Genomic DNA, 16,782 nt, shown 5'->3' with positions numbered 1-16,782 from the left:
TGCAGAGGTACGCTGGCAGTGAAATATCGCTTTCCTAACTCTGGTAAACAAATGTAACTGGGCCACCATCAGCTTCTATAAAGGCTGACTGTCTCAGTGAAGCTCAGTTGTTTCGTGACGTGCAGCTACCATCTGAGATCTTGGTGTTTATTCCAGTTATATCCTGAATCTGATCAGCTGTAGCATCATGAATCTGTGGCTCAGCAGTCATTTCCTGGTAGCGGGGCTGTTTCTGAGCAGCTCGGCTCTGACACCTGAAGAATGCCAGCCCTTGGTCACACCTTTGTCTCTGGCTGTCCCCTCCGTGGTAAGCCCTCATCTGACTCCTGACTGGGTATTTGGGGTTTTTATTCGGCATTATCATTGAGACATTGATGCAGTATTCATCTTTTTGGGAAATTCTTCCTCAGTTCGTGCTTCTCATGGATTAGCATTACAATCGAGTTAGCTAAGCATATATTTCTCTTCAAGATGAATACACGACAACACTGCACAATGAAAATATATTTTAACCCATTTCCCAAGATTTGACTGTTTCCTATCCAGGCTACCATCTTTGTTTGGATTAGAAAGTGGTGCAATTTGGGAAACAGGTTTAAAAACGTTTTCATCGAGTAGTGGACTGAATTCTTTTTAATCTGGACTATTTGAGGATTTTGGAAAACATCACCCTATATGTAACACATTCAAATGTATGTAGAATTTTTTTCAGGCGAGAAAGTAACCATTTAGATTTCAAATATGTGATCAGTTTATCCAAAAAAATGTCTGTTTGAAACCAGTTAACCTCTGTCAGCAACTCTTTGATAATTCACTACTGGCTCTGATATAATTCCGTTTGGAAATTAATGTTTTGTCTCAGAGGTTAAATATACAACCCGATCTTATGGGAAGGTGTCTAAATAGGGCATTATAAGGATATTCCATGTGTCTTGATAACACTTTTTAGGCGTTTCGCATGTCATTTACACGCCACCACAGGCTTATCATTATGAGTTGAGGCAACAAAACTACAGTAAAGGTCTTTTGAAATTTTTGGTACTTTTGCCTTTACGATACCCAAATTTCAATATCTATACCTATACATTACCCGACTTTGAGGAATATAAAGGTGTTTTTCTATAAAAAAAAATGTCTTTGAATAAGTTTTAAATGTCTGAACAGAAGAGGTTTGCTTCATTAAAATAGTTGGAAATTGGCAAAAAAAAATATCTTGTGAAAAATGAACAATGTGTTCAAATAACAAGTAAACAAGATTATAATTCTGACCAAAATTTCCATTATTATTATCATTGAAAGATGTTTTTGTCTTCTGTCACTAACTGACTTCATGTTTGTTTGCAGAACTACGGCAGGTGGAACTTCATTGTGGGTTACTCTGACAATGAAGGATATAACGAAATGCTGAAGGTAACTGAGAGCTCCTGGATGACTGTCAACGCATCACAATCCAGCTCCGATTCAGTTGTTACGTCTCATGATAAGATGTGAGTTGATAACAGTGCATCATCAACTGTACAAATACACAACATAATAACTTCTGTTATAGTTTTATAGTTAAGAAAACATTTGGAGAATAAAACATTGTTAAAACCTAATATGAATATTAATAGAGTATTATCTTATTTTATAATGTGTTAAAATCTGCTAAAGTAACCACTTTTCCTTCTTAGGCCCATTTTCCTTCCTTTTTCTGTCTATATGCTGCTCCAGGATCACTGATTTCCTAATCTTAACATCCAGTTCCACCGCTATGCAGAAACACTCAAATTTATCGTCAAAACCTCTTGAATCAACATAAGTGTTGTCAACACACGACAGCTGAGTTGCATCAATTGATGTTTGTCAATTCACCCTTTGCTAAGCTATGCCTGTTACTACGCCAGTCAATCTTTCTATCATAGCAAGTCACATAGGTAGTTTAGAATGAAACGCTGTTTAATTCATTCCTTACCCTTTAGTTCTTGTGCTTTTTAGAAATATAGTGGTAGAACTAGTAGTTAAACCAAAACAATCCCAATTCAAGTTACATTTTTATTCATAGTAAATTAATGACTTCTTATGTCCTATCTTGCAACCAATGCACAGCGACACATAGCACTAATGTGCAACATTAACTGTAAAAATACACAACTTAATAACTTATGTAAATTATAGCTTCGTCATAATTAAGAAAACATTTGAGGGACACGTTAAACACTCTTAAAACCTGCTGAAGGTGATAACTTTTCCTTCTTAGGCCTATTTTCCTTCCTTTTTCAGTCTATATGCTGCTCCAGGCTCACTGATTTCCTCATCGTAACAGTTCCACCGCTATGCAGATGATACTCCGTTTTATCACTAAAACCTTTTGCATTAACTTAAATGTGACATACGACAGCTGAGTTGAATCAGTTGATGTTCGTCAATTCACCCTTTGCTAAACTACGCCTGTAACTAGGGCTGTGTATTGGCAAGAATCTGGCGATATGATGCATATCATGATACAGGGGTTACGATTCAAAATATTGCGATATATTGTGATACTGTACTGTATTCTTGCCAATGCGCAGCCCTAATCGGAACAGATGAGTTTTCAGTCTGAAGAGTTTCTGCTGTCCTGATGTGAATGGGGAGATCGTTCCACCATTGTGGACCCAGGGCAGCAAACAGTCAGGAGTAGTTTGACAAAACGATCCTAACTAAAGTTCTACTTACTAGCCTTTTTCTTAGCTTTCAAACATACCACTCAGTCTTCATCAGTGGAAGGATCTTAAATTTTTAAGCCACCTTGGACAATAAGGCGTAAAACAGCTCTATCGCAATATGAACTCACTTCTTCCTCTCGTCTTTTTATCTCAGGAATGGAACCTGCTTTGGCTTATCTGTCAATGCAACCATTGATGGCAACACTGCATCAATCTCATGTAAGTTACCTGATCTGACACGATAACAGAGTTTCTATGTGTTTGTTAGTTCTAGAGAATCCAGTAGGAGAGATCATGTTTCTGACAAATTAAAAGCTGCAGATTCATCACACTTGTCCTGCTGCCTTCAGATGCTTGTAGGGTTTCAATTAACTGAAGGATACAAAGCAGCTGTGGATGACAGACACTGCAAGGAATCAAACGTTAAACTTATACATCCATCCATCATCTTCCTGTTATCCGGGTCGCAGGAGCAGCAGGCTTAGCATGGTATTCCAGACGTCCCTCTCCTCAGCAACGTTTTCCAGCTCTTCCTGGGGGACCCCGAGGCGTTCCCAGACCAGACCAGATATGTAATCTCTCCAGCGTTTTCTAGGTCTTTCGCGGGGCCTCTTACCAGTTGGACTTGCCTAGAAAACCTCAAAAGGGAGGCGTCCAGGAGGATCCTGATCAGATGTTGAACCACCTCAGCTTGTCCCTTTAGAGGTAAAGGAGCAGCGTCTGTCCTCCGAGCTCCCTCCAGATGGCTGTGCTCCTCACCCTATCTCTAAAGCTGAGCCCAGCCACCTTACGAAGGAAGCTGCTTGTATCTGCAGCTTTTAATTTAAAAAAAATAATAATAATAAATTGAATCAGCGATCTTATTCTTTCAGTCACTACCCAAAGCTCATTTCCGTAGGTGAGGATTGGAATGTAGATGGACTGGTAAATCGAGATCTTCGCCTTCTGGCTCAGCTCCCTCTTCACCACAATGGTCCGGTGCAGCACCCGCATAACTGCAGACGCTACACCAAACCGCCTGTCCATCTCCCACTCCATGTTACTCTTGCTCGTGAACAAGACCCTGAGATATTCGAACTCCCTCGCTTGGGGCAGTGACTCACTCCCAACCCGGAGGGCACCATCCACCAGTTTCCGGCAAAGAACCATGTCCTCAGACTTAGAGGTACTGACTCTCATCCCGACCGCTTCACACTCGGCTGTAAACCGCCCCATTGCTGCAGGTCATGGTCTGATGAAGCCAACAGAACAACATCATCTGCAAAGTGCAGAAACGCAATCCTGAGGTCCCCAAACTGGACACTCTCCTCTCCCCGGCTGCACCTTGAGATCCTGTCCATGAAAATCACAAACAGGATCGGCGACAAGGGACAACCCTGGGGGAGGCCAACACTCACCAGAAACGTGTTTGACTTTTTTGTTTGTGCATAGTATACGGACCGGATGGCTCGTAACAACGACCCCGGTACCTCCCACAGGACTCCCCGGGAGACACGTTCATTAGCCTTTTCCAAGTCCACAAAATGCATGTAGACTGGATGGGCAAACTCCCATGACACCTCCAACAGCCCTGCAAGGGTAAAGAACTGATCCACTGTTCCACGGCCAGGACGGAATCCGCATTGCTCCTCCTGGATCTGAGGTTCGACAATCGGTCGGAGCCTCCTTTTCTGCACCCTAGAATAAACTTTCCTGGGAGGCTGAGTAGTGTGATACCCCGATAGTTGGAGCACAGCCTCCAGCCCCCCTTTTTAAAAATGGGAACCACCACCCCGGTGTCCATGTGACACTGAAGAGGCGTGTCAGCCAAGAAAGCCTAATAATGTCCAGAGCCTTCAGCATCTCAGGGCGAATCTCATCCACCCCCGGCGCATTGCCGCCGAGGAACTTTTCGAGTACCTCAATGACCTCTGCCGTGGATATGGACAAGCCTTCCACCAAGTCTTCAAACTTTGACGTATTGGTCGGGTTCAGGAGTTCCTCAAAGTGCTCTTTCCACCACTCGACAAAATCCCAAGTCTGGGTCCGCAGTTTTTCTCACCTGCTGAACACAACCTGAGTCAAGCCATGCTTTCCCTTTCTGAGTTGTCTAACAGTTTGTCAGAACTTTCTAGAGGCCAACTGAAAATCTTTCTCCATAGCGTTCCCAAATTCCTCCCAGACCCGGGTTTTTGCTTTGGCGACCGCCGCAGCTGAAGCCCATCTGGCCAACCGGTACCCATCTGCTGTTTCCAGAGACATCGAAGCCAACCAAGTCTGAAAGGCCTCCTTCACTGCTGGTGTCCACCAGTGGGTTCTTAGGTTGCCGCCACAACAGGCACAGGGGACCTAAGAATAAACCCCTTGGGAAAAAGCATCTCATTTTCAGGAAGGCTCCTTAAATACAGAAATTCCATCATGGAGTTTTACTAGCATTTTTAGCCACGCTAGCATTGATGCTCTAGGGATGGTAATGTCTGTTAGTCCATCACTTTGGTCCAGACTGAAATATCTCAACAACTATTGGGTGGATTAAGATGAAATTTGGTTCAGACATCCATGTTCCCTCTCAGGATGAATTCTAATAACTTTGGTGATCATTTGACTTTTCATCTAGCGCCATCATCAGGTCAACATTTAGAGTGTAAAGTGAAATGCAAAGTGAAAAAGCATCCATCTTGTCTGACGACATTGTTGGATTATGTAAATACAAAATCAGTTTCCAGAAATTTGATAATACACACGTTCTTAGGTTTTTGGTCTACAGGCTCACTATACAGTTTCTGTTTCAGATGGAGAATATTGTTGTTTTATTTAAAATGTTCTGACTTTGTTTCTGTCCTCAGTCGCCAACATCTCCTCGGTGTTCCACCTGCTGCCGACTTGTGACGGCTGTATGCTGATGAACATCAACAGCACCGTCAGAGACCTCGACAAAATACTTCGAATGATGAATATCATCAGCAACATTACAGGGGAGGAGGTCAAATTTCACGCTCTTTATCTGATGGGTAAGAAGGAACGAGCTTGAGAGAAAAAAAATAAATTTTATATCTGAAACATTTGTCCATTTTTGTTGTTTTGTTTCCAGCCAGAGAGCCGACCCTGAAGGACTCGGACATGGAACATTTCAAGAAGCAGGCGAGCTGCCTCGGCTTCTCCAGAAAACCAGACTTCCTCTACGACCACAAGAACGGTGATTCACCTTTTAAACTTAAATGAAACTATTATTAAATTATTAAACAATGAAATCAAGATGATCTTTATCTCTGTCTTTCTCTTTGCAGATTTCTGTGCTGAAGACGAGGGCACTATGATGCCGTTCTGAACTTAAGAACAACTTTAATGAAGATTTCAAACTGAAACTGAGGAAATAAAGAGACAAAAAGTGACTCAAAACATCAAACGTGTGGTCCATAATTTTTATTCATAATCTACTCAAATGGTGTAACACCAAGGTTTTCAAACTACTACCGCCCCAGGAGTATGTGGAGGGAGAAAGGTGGGGTAAAGATACTCACAGTTATGTGAGGGCTACTGTTGTAGCCCTCACATAACTGACTGACTCCATAACAACATTGTAGGTCCTGTTTACACCCCCAAAGCATTATGGAAACTGTAGTTCTAACACTTAGTGCATGATAATCTCCCAAATGGAAGTAAGACAAAAAATTATAGCAGGAGTGACTAAATCCATTAATATTAGCTTTTGTCCTATCACGATCAATGATTTTTTTTTGTTTTTTGGCATTACTAAGACAAGAAAAGAACATTTTAAGAAAATAAATAAGTAAAATACAGAAAGGAAGAAGTGGGGAAAAATGAGGGAACTTGAGGCTGGCTCCAGAAGGGAGTCAATCCTCATAGACATCCATGTTAAAATGCCGAACTTAACAGCAGAAATAAACATGTTTACAGTCTGGTACAAAAAACGGTTTTGGTCTCTATAGCTAATTTCTCCAATCGTGACAACTGTATGGAGGGTGAATTTTTATATAACTGACCCGTTTAAAATTATATCAAGGCTTAAAGTTATGCATAATTAAAGGTACTGTTTGTAACTTTCAGAAAATCCTTGTTATTAATGACACCTGTGGCTGTTTAGTGAACTTTAGTCAGCATCCCGACATGCCACCACATCGTCCATTAATTCCTGATAATGGACCCCTCATCAGGCGTTATCACTTACATAATGTCCTGTAATGTTCCTATATTTTATTTGGACCATTGGCTCCATGATACTAATTAGCATGTAGTTTGCAAATTACTTCATCAGCTAACGTTACGAAGAAACCAATGACTTCTTTGGATTTCAGTCTCAAGTCCTTTACATAAAATCAGTCCACAGGTTGTTAAAGGCATCCGAGAAAGTCGAGGAAGGTCTCAGTTTTTAAGTTACGTTACAATCTGTTCACACATTGGCAATATAAAGTGATTGATACATGTAAAATATTACATATAGTACCTTTAAGGGCGTGGTCCCTTTGAGTGACAGGTGGGTGCTATCACAGCCGTTAGCTGATATTTTCAGTTATTTAACCTCTTGGTTTATGATGTTGGCGCCTTTTGGAGATATTTTCATGCACATATCGGACAAATAATATGGCTTGTTGTGAGGTTAATTGTACACCGGGCATCCTGCTGGCCAAAGTGCGGGCGTTGGATGATGTGCTGCCGCTCTATGATCACCGTGTCACCCATATCAGTTTTCAACCAGATATCGGGAACTGTCATGTCCGTGAAACCTGGCTAATTCCTGGAATACCGCCATTCAACCGTGAGGCAAGTGCTTTATGGTGAATAACATTAATGCGCAAATTGAAGAACTGACGGGATTGCATTTCGCTGGAGTTGTAACGTTAGCTTGTTCGATTTCATGTGACAAATAAAGCTAAATCGATTGATTTAAGTAGTCCAGTTTTTTCAATGAGTGATATTGATGCAGGTCTCGGGCATGCGACCAAACGATCAGCATACAGGACAACATTAGGCATGAACTCCTCAGAGCAGAATTTATTTGTATTTTCATACCTGAGACACCCAAAGTCTATTTTTAGTTCTATGGAAAACAGACAACCTGATTTTTTTTGAGAATGCTGTGCTTAATTAACACATTTTTTATATGTTATTTTTTTTATCAAGAACCTATACAGTGCCTTCAGAAAGTATTCAGACCCCTTCACTTTTTTCACATTTTGTTATGTTGCAGCCTTATGCTAAAATCAATAAAATTACTTGTTTCCCTCATCAATCTACACGCAATACACCACAATGACAAAGTGGAAACAGAATTTTAGAAATTTTTGCAAATTTATTAAAAAGGAAAAACTGAAATATCACATTGACATAAGTATTCAGACCCTTTACTCAGTACTTAGTTGAAGCACCTTTGGCAGCGATTACAGCATCGAGTCTTCTTGGGTATAACATGACAAGCTTTGCACACCTGGATTTGGGGAGTTTCTGCCATTCTTCTCTGCAGATCCTCTCCAGCTCTGTCGGGTGTGATGGGGACCGTCGGTTGACAGACATTTTCAGGTCTCTCCAGAGATGTTCGATTGGGTTCAAGTCAGGGCTCTGGCTGAGCCACTGAAGGACATTCACAGAGTTGTCCCTAAGCCACTCCTGCGTTATCTTAGCTGTGTGCTTAGGGTCATTGTCCTGTTGGAGGGTGAACCTTCGGCCCAGTCTGAGGTCCTGAGCACTCTGGACCAGGTTTTCATTAAGAACATCTCTGTACTTTGCTCTGTTCAGCTTTCCCTCAACCCTGACTAGTCGCCTTTCCCTGCCGCTGAAAAATACCCCCAAAGCATGATGCTGCCACCACCGTGCTTCACCGTTGGGGTGGTATTGGGCAGGTGATGAGCGGTGCCTGGATTCCTCCAGACATAACGCTTAGAATTGAGGCCAAACAGTTCAATCTTGGTTTCATCAGATCAGACAATCTTGTTTCTCACAGTCTGAGTGTCCTTTAGGTGCCTTTTTGCAAACTCCAAGCGAACTTTCATGTCCGTCTGGCCACTCTGCCACTAAGCCCCGATCGGTGGAGTGTTGCAATGATGGTTGTCCTACTAGAAGTTTCTCCCATCTCCACACAGGATCTCTGGAGCTCAGTCAGAGTGACCATCGGGTTCTTGGTCACCTCTCTTACCAAGGCCCTTCTCCCCCCGATGCTCAGATTGGCCAGGCGGCCAGCTCTAGTGAGAGTCTTGGTTGTTCCAAACTTCTGCCATTTAAGAATTACGGAGGCCACTGTGCTCTTGGGGACCTTCAATGCTGCAGAATTTTTTTGTAGCCTTCCCCAGATCTGTGCCTCAACACAATCCTGTCTCTGAGCTCTTCAGGCAGTTCCTTCGACCTCATGGATTGGTTTTTGCTCTGATATGCATTATCAGCTGTGAGACCTTATATAAACAAGTGTGTGCCTTTCCAAATCATGTCCAATCAATTGAATTTACCACAGGTGGACTCCAGTCAAGGTGGAGAAACATCTCAAAGATGATCGAGGGAAATGGGAGGCACCTGAGCTAAATTTCAAGTGTCATAGCAAAGGGTCTGAATACTTATATCAATGTGATATTTCAGTTTTTCCTTTTTAATAAATTTGCAAAAATTTCTAAAATTCTGTTTCCACTTTGTCATTGTGGTGTATTGAGTGTAGATTGATGAGGAAAAAAAGTAATTTTATCGATTTTAGCATAAGGCTGCAACATAACAAAATGTGAAAAAAGTGAAGGGGTCTGAATACTTTCTGAAGGCACTGTGCATCATCTGAACAGAAGGTGGTACCATCAGCATGAAGGAAGTATTAATCTCTTTTTTCTTGTGTTCCTTTCTTCATTGCTCAACAGCTTGTTTGCTGCTGGCCCAGGTCCTCCTAGGCCACAAGCCGGCAAATATACTCAGTGTATTTGTAAGCGTTGGTGGCCAAGGACAATTCAACAAATCAGTGAATGATTAATACATAAAAACCCAACAGTGTCCTTATGAAATCCTACACCCACAGTAAATCCTGAAGTCCCCTTTGAACCTGCAGAGAGGTACAATGGCAGTGAAATATGGCTTGCGTAATTCTGGGCAAAAACAAATGAAACTAGGGACAAAAAGTGCTTTTAAATAATGGAAATCCCAGAATATTGCAACTGTGCCACCATCAGCTTCTATAAAGGCTGATCGGCTCAGTGAAGGTCAGTTGTTCCGTGACGTGCAGCTACCATCTGAGGTCTTGGTGTTTATTCCAGTTATATCCTGAATCTGATCAGCTGTAGCATCATGAATCTGTGGATCATCAGTCATTTCCTGGTAGCGGGACTGTTTCTGAGCAGCTCGGCTCTGACACCTGAAGAATGCCAGCCCTTGGTCACGCCTTTGTCTCTGGCTGACCCCTCCATGGTAAGTCCTCATCTGACTCCTGACTGGGTCTTTGGGTTTCTTTATTAGCCATTGAAGCAGTATTCATCTTTTTGGGAAATTAAATAATTAGCATAACAGTAAAGTCGTTATAAAGTTTATAAAGTTTATAAAGTTTACTTCCATTATTGAAAGATGTTTTTGTCTGCTGTCACTAACTGACTTCATGTTTGTGTGCAGATGTACGGCAGGTGGAACTCCATTGTGCTTTACACTGATAATGAAGCATATAACGCCATGGGGAAGGTAAGCCAGAGCTCCTGGATGAATATCATCGCGTCACCATCCAGCCCCAATGAAGTTGTTATATCTCAGGAGGACAAGATGTGAGTTGATAACAGTACAACTGCACAAATACACAACTTCTGTAAAGTATAGTTTTATAATTAAGAAAATATTTGAGGTTAGAAAACATTGTTAAAACCGTTTAATTGACTGATTAATAAATGATTATCTTATTTTATATTATCTAAAAAATCTGCTAAAGGTGACCACTTTCCCTTCTTAGGCCCATTTTCCTTCCTTTTTCTGTCTATAACCTGCTCCAGGCTGACTGATTTCCTCATCGTAACATCCAGTATGCAGATGATACTCCGTTTGTTCTCTAAAACCTCGAATCAACTTAAGTGTAACATACGACAGCTGAGTAGTTAAACCAAAACAATCTCAATTAAAGTTACATATTTATTCATAGTAAATTAATGACTGCTTGTGCCCTATCTTACACCCGGCGCAAACTGTCATTGCTAGTTTCAGACGGACGCAGTAGTACTAAGTTAAATTAACTATCAATTTACCATTTATAAAGGATGGTAATTATTAAGTGTTACCAAAGCCAGTATTTCTGCACAGTGTCAGATAAAGATCAGGCTACACTAATATTATTAGTATTATAGTATTTGTAGAATTAGATTCCAGTGGTGGCTGCGTAGGATTGTTTCTGACTCATGTGATCCGAATGTTTCCAGTTACTTCAGAGCGTTGTAAAGTCTAAAAGTCACAATGTTTTGAAAAAAGATAGATCGCTTCCAAAATTCACAATGTTTTTATCTAACAAAATATTCTGCTTAAATCCATATTTGTTGGCATTTAGCCTTTTAAAAACTATATTTTCACTGCAGAAAACCTCTCGCTTCTCCAATCTGCCAAATCCGCCGTTTGAATAGAAATGTGCCAGGTGCGCCTGGAATGACACTTGTGACACTCTGATTGGTTTAATTCATGTTACACCCAAAACACACCTGTGAATAATTAAGAGAATTGTTCTATAGGACTAGTTGTTGGTATCCCTCAACTTACACACTTTAGTCATTTTGATCAAGTGAGTCATGGCATCATCTCATCTACTTTGCGCCCAGATTATGCACCATTTTACTAGCAAAAGTGGAGTTGGACACGTCCTAAATGCACTTGCGCCATTAGACCAGGCAATATAGATCATTTAAAACGGGCCGATAGTTTGTGATGGTTTAAAGGTCAAGCATCTTGACTTCAGGAGTAGTAGAAAACAGTCAAGCTCCACTTGCTAGCCTTTTTCAGAGCTTTCAAACAACTGTAGTCTTCATCAGTGGAAGGAATCTGAACTCACCTCTTCCTCTCATCTTTTTTTCTCAGGAATGGAACCTGCTATGCCTCAAATGTCAACGTAACTATTGACGGCAACACTTTATCAGCATCATGTAAGTTACCTGATCTGACCCGATACTGGAGTTTCTACGTGTTTGTTAGTTCTAGAGAATGGTAGACTATACTATATACAGTGAAAAAACTATTAAACTAGTAGTTTACGGAGAGAATACTTTAAAGTGTACTTTCGTAAACTAAAAAGTGGGCTACAAGTATTTAGCTAGTAAATGAAGACGATCATCTAGCGCCATCATCAGGTCAACATTTTAGTGTACAATACTTTAGTTTATGACCAAATACCTGCAGAATTAATGTCATTCCCATCAGTTGTACCTTGAGTTTACTGCTAATTGGCTAATGTTAGCATGCTAACACGCTATGCTAAGATGATCAACATTGTAAACGAAATACCTGCTAGGCATCAGCATGTTAGCATTGTCATTGTGAGCATGTTGTTGTTGATGGTAGCATTTAGTGTAGCCTCAGTTGCTAGCATGGCTATAAACAGATTTTTCGGACTTTCTTTCTGTCCTCAGTCGCCAACGTCACCTCGGTGTTCCACCTGCTGCCGAGTTGTGACGGCTGTCTGCTGTTGAGCGTCAACAGCACCGCCACAAACTTCGATAAGGTACTTCAGAAGATGAAATTCAACGTCAACGTTACAGGGGAGGAGTTCCACGCTTATGCTCTTTGTCTGATGGGTAAGAAGGAACAAGCCTGAGAGAAAATAACACATTTTATATCTGAAACATTCGTCCATTTTTGTTGTTTTGTTTCCAGCCAGAGAGTCGACCGTGAAGGACTCGGACATGGAACGTTTCAAGCAGCAGGCGAGCTGCCTCAGCTTCTCCAGAGAACCAGACTTCCTCTACGACCCCAAGAACGGTGATTCACCTTTTAAAGCTTAAATTAAACTATTATTAAATGATTAAATAATGTAATCAAGATGTCAAACTGAACTGATTTCTTTATCTCTGTCTTTCTCTCTGCAGGTTTCTGTGCTGAAGGCGAGGGCATTGATTTGTCAGTATTGTTAAATTAAGAACAACTTTCATATGGCAAGTCGTTTTAACATTTAATATCTAGACAGGATATTCATTAGAGATATCTGCATCGTCATTTTGACTAGTCAAAACTCTAATGTTAATTCTGGATAGTCAAGCTTAGCTATGAAATGTTAAAATGGCTTACCATACTTTCATGAATATTTCAAACTGAAACTGAGGAAATAAAGAGACAAAAAGTGACTCAAAACATCAAAAGTGTGGTCCGTATTTTTTATTCATAATCTAATAAAATTGTGTAACACCAAGGTTTTGAGACTGTGAGGTGCCTCCTCAGCGAAGTGTGGAGGTAGAAAGGTGAGGTAAAGATACTGGATCAGGTGCATGCAGGTATTCTAACAACAGGAAGTTGGTTATTGTAGTTTGTCAGCAGTTGGAGCTGCAGCGGTGACACACATCAGGGAGAATTCAATTTGCAAAAAATGTCACTCCTTCTTGGAGTCATAACTCGTCAAATCTGAACACACAGACATGAAACACATATTTTTAGATTGTGACCTACTTACATTTACCGAGAATATCATTATATCTGATGTCCATCGTGATTAAACGTCCATAAATCCACTTAGAAATCAAAGAAAAAAGACACTTCAGAACTTGTCTGAGAATCTTCACATTGTTTAGTTTTCTTCAGTGTCACAGTAATCCAGTGATAGTTGTCTGTACATCCATGGGTGCACTGCTAACAAGAGATGCTATTTGATAATTCAGCTTACTTTAATGGAGACTATTTGACAAAATATGAACAAATATTGGCTAAAAAAACAACAAGGGTAACACTTCTTTACAGGTCCGCAAATTTCATGGTAATTAAGTGATAATTAGCAAGTAACCTATTTGAAATTTCTTTGGAATTACTGTCAAATTACCCCAATATTTACCTCAAAATTTATCAAAAATGACTTTATAAACATTATTTAATAATTATATTCCACTATTTCCCAATAGCTGGTAATTTATTTAATATATTTGTTTACTTTTGATGGAAACTATTTGATAAAATATAAACAAATATTGGCTAAAAAACAACAAGTTGTAGCCCACAGCTAACTGACTGACTCCATGACAGCGTTTTCAAGATCACTCCGGTTACACAAGTACAATCGTGTGAAATGCTTTTGTTGGGAGGCTCCATAAAAGAAAGAAAATAAATAGTAATTTAACATGTTAAATATGATATAATATAATACCAAAATATATGAAGCAGTATAAATATCCTGTAACACTTCATTTTACAGGTAATAAGGTGATAATTAGCAACCTATTTGAAATTCCTTTGGAATTACTGCCAAATTACCCCAATATTTACCTCAAAATCTTTCTAAAATTACTTTATTACTTTATCATAAACATTGTTTGATAATTATATGCTGAAATAGCAAATAGTTAAAAGAGATTCCTTAGGCTTGAGCTAGCTTGATCACCATTGTGTGACTTATTGTCTACACAAATGTAACCTGGTTAATGTCACGATTCAGGGAGGTTTTTAAGACATTTGAAACAAGTTATTTGCTAATAAATTAAATGCATTAAATAAATTACCAGCTATTAGGAAACAGCGAAATATAAATATTAAATAATGTTTATAATAAAGTAATTTTTGATACATTTTGAGGTAAATATTGGGGTTATTTGGCAGAAATTCCAAAGATATTTCAAATAGGTTACTTGCTCATTATCACCTAATTACCAAGAAATTTGCGGACCTGTAAAATGAAGTGTTACAAAAATCCATTTAAGAAAAAAAAAAAAAGAGCTTGCAAATTGTACAGGGGTTGGATTGCACTTAAAAATATGCCACAGCATCCAACCAGCTGGAAAGAAAAAAACAGAAGAAATGAACGTGAACTAGTTAATTTTACTCTGTGTGAACTGAACCTTGAGCTAGTGAAGAGTGAACTTGCACAACACAACAACCAAAGCATTATGGGAACTGTAGTTTTTTCATCCCTCAAATACAATAATAATAGCAGAAGTGACAAAATCCATTAATACTGACATTTACTGACAAATGGGAAGTTTTATGGTGATATCTATTAGTTAATTTCTTTTTTCTTTAAAATGTATGAAATTTAACTTAAGAGGGATTTAAAAGAGGATTACAATCCTTAAAATGTATCAATAATATCTTTAAATCAATTTGGTTTATAATAGTAATAAAAGCAATAAAAGCATGTGAAACAGTCTCTAGATTTCTACTGGACATAATTGAACTGATCTTGGAGAGTCTCTCCTCAGCTGCAGAAAACAGGACTGGACAACTCTGTTAACATGTTCAAGCTGAAGTTATTGTCAAAGGCGACACCAGACGTTTACAGTTTTGAGCTTAGTGGTTGGCTGCACATAACACCTTAAGTTAAGATTTTCCTTCAAGTCAGAGTTAAGGTTTCCTTAAAATATAATTGGTTGCACAAAAAAACATTAAGTATAAACCTTTAATACTTGAGTGAACATTTAAGGTTTCCTTAACAAATCTCTTAATTATCACAGGTGTGTTTTGGGTGTAACATGAATTAAACCAATCACTGTCATTCCTATTTAAATTTATATTTAGGATTTGGCAAATTGGAGAGGCGAGCGATATTCTGCAGTGAAAATGTAGTTTTTGAAAGGCTAAACGGCAACAAATGTGGATTGAAGCAGAATATTTTGTTAGATAAAAACATTTCCCAATAGCCCAAAATCATAAAATTGACCAGTGCATTAAAAATAATTATGTTTTTACCTGTTGTGTCTCTCCTGAAAAGTGATCAATAATATCTTAAAATCATTGGTTTTGGTGAGGAGTCTGGCTGCTGTGTTTTAAACAAGCTGTAATTTGTGTAAACTCTGTTGACTCAGACATGTGTAGAAAGAGTTTAGTTCAAACGACATTTACAGCTTTGGGCTCTATTCTGGGACAGACAGCTCAGTGGTCGGCTGCACAAAACACCTTCAGTTAAGATTTTTACTTGAAGTCAGAGCTCCTTAAAATACAATTGGTGGCAGAAAATACCATTAAACGTCTCATATTATGCTCATTTCCAGGTTCATAGATGTATTTTAATGTTGCACTAGAACATGTTTACATGCTGCAATGTTCAAAAACCCTTTATTCTTCTCATACTGTCTCTCTCACTCAGCCTGCATTTAGCCTCTGTCTGAGAGACCCAGATTTACAGCCTGTCTCCTCCCACTCTGCTCTGATTGGTCAGCGTTTCTGTCAATCAAACTTCCTCAACACAGCTTCACTCTGCTGGTTCTTGCAGACTAACAGTAGGAGCTACTTTGCTCATAGTTCGGTTGAGAGTGTGGGGCGGGGTCAGCTAGCTTGACTTCTCTCTGCTTCCACCAGGAAACCCTTACATGGCTTGCAATTCTCTAATGACATCGAAGAGAAAAAGAGAGAGGATGGTGTTTTATGATACTATGGTGACCTGTAGACACACTGGGGACAGATATTGATGTTTAAAAGTCATGGAAAAGTGCATTTTGCATTATAGGTGACCTTTAAGTATTTGCCTTAAGGTTTCCTTAAAATGCTCACTTAAGTATTTATGGTTTTCTCGTTATCTTGGCCTTATACTTAAGAATACCTTAAAGTTAGTTAAACCGTTGCACAAAAAAACCATAGCAACCAAAATAAGGGGAAAAAATTAAGTTGTTTTGTGCAGCCGGCTTTTCTAAGCATTAACTCTGACATGCCCGATAATAATGACCTCAGTCGACCCACACAGACGGACTCTGACATGTTCTCCTGACAAACACACCGAAGAAGAGCCTTGAATGACATTTGCTCTTTATTGTTACTGGTGAATAAAGTTTGCTGTTGTTTGTAAGACTGGAGTGACACATATATTTGAACTTGATTATTGATCACCTGTGGACTTTGTACTGGTACCTGGAACGCCCCCCCAGAAGTCGATGGGTCATTCTGATCCCTAGTAATGCAAAAATACAACAAAACAAAACTGCTATTATTTTTGTATTTGAGGGATTAGAACTACCGTTCCAATAATGCTTTGCTTGTTTTTGAG

The 16,782-nt window shown here is 39.5% G+C and overlaps 3 protein-coding genes across 3 annotated transcripts in view; 2 read left to right on the top strand and 1 right to left on the bottom strand.

The window, feature by feature from the left end:
- LOC119503753 (zinc finger and SCAN domain-containing protein 2-like) overlaps nt 1-16,782 on the bottom strand; it is a 681,462-nt gene that overhangs the window by 420,648 nt on the left and 244,032 nt on the right.
- Nucleotides 5-6,072, top strand: LOC119503827. The gene is made up of 6 exons (XM_037795851.1): nt 5-307; nt 1,345-1,487; nt 2,842-2,906; nt 5,513-5,677; nt 5,758-5,862; nt 5,954-6,072. The coding sequence occupies exons 1-6, from the start codon at nt 188-190 to the stop codon at nt 5,992-5,994; spliced, it is 639 nt and encodes a 212-aa protein (XP_037651779.1). The 5' UTR covers nt 5-187; the 3' UTR covers nt 5,995-6,072.
- On the top strand, nt 9,847-12,964 carry LOC119503823. The gene is made up of 6 exons (XM_037795844.1): nt 9,847-10,058; nt 10,257-10,402; nt 11,691-11,755; nt 12,239-12,403; nt 12,483-12,587; nt 12,695-12,964. Exons 1-6 carry the CDS (start codon nt 9,939-9,941, stop codon nt 12,742-12,744), a joined length of 651 nt encoding a protein of 216 aa, XP_037651772.1. The 5' UTR covers nt 9,847-9,938; the 3' UTR covers nt 12,745-12,964.

The sequence above is a fragment of the Sebastes umbrosus genome, chromosome 15, assembly GCF_015220745.1.
Source record: "Sebastes umbrosus isolate fSebUmb1 chromosome 15, fSebUmb1.pri, whole genome shotgun sequence".
Lineage (NCBI taxonomy): Eukaryota > Metazoa > Chordata > Actinopteri > Perciformes > Sebastidae > Sebastes > Sebastes umbrosus.
This window is presented reverse-complemented; position numbering and strand designations above follow the sequence as displayed.

Bases quoted from the DNA above. Each gene is read 5' to 3' on its own strand.
- LOC119503827 (XM_037795851.1), top strand. From the start codon at position 188: ATGAATCTGTGGCTCAGCAGTCATTTCCTGGTAGCGGGGCTGTTTCTG. The intron at 308-1,344 runs GTAAGCCCTCAT...GTTTGTTTGCAG, and splicing joins CTCTGGCTGTCCCCTCCGTG to AACTACGGCAGGTGGAACTT. The intron at 5,678-5,757 runs GTAAGAAGGAAC...TTTTGTTTCCAG, and splicing joins TCACGCTCTTTATCTGATGG to CCAGAGAGCCGACCCTGAAG.
- LOC119503823 (XM_037795844.1), top strand. From the start codon at position 9,939: ATGAATCTGTGGATCATCAGTCATTTCCTGGTAGCGGGACTGTTTCTG. The intron at 10,403-11,690 runs GTGAGTTGATAA...TTTTTTTCTCAG, and splicing joins ATATCTCAGGAGGACAAGAT to GAATGGAACCTGCTATGCCT. The intron at 11,756-12,238 runs GTAAGTTACCTG...TTCTGTCCTCAG, and splicing joins CAACACTTTATCAGCATCAT to TCGCCAACGTCACCTCGGTG.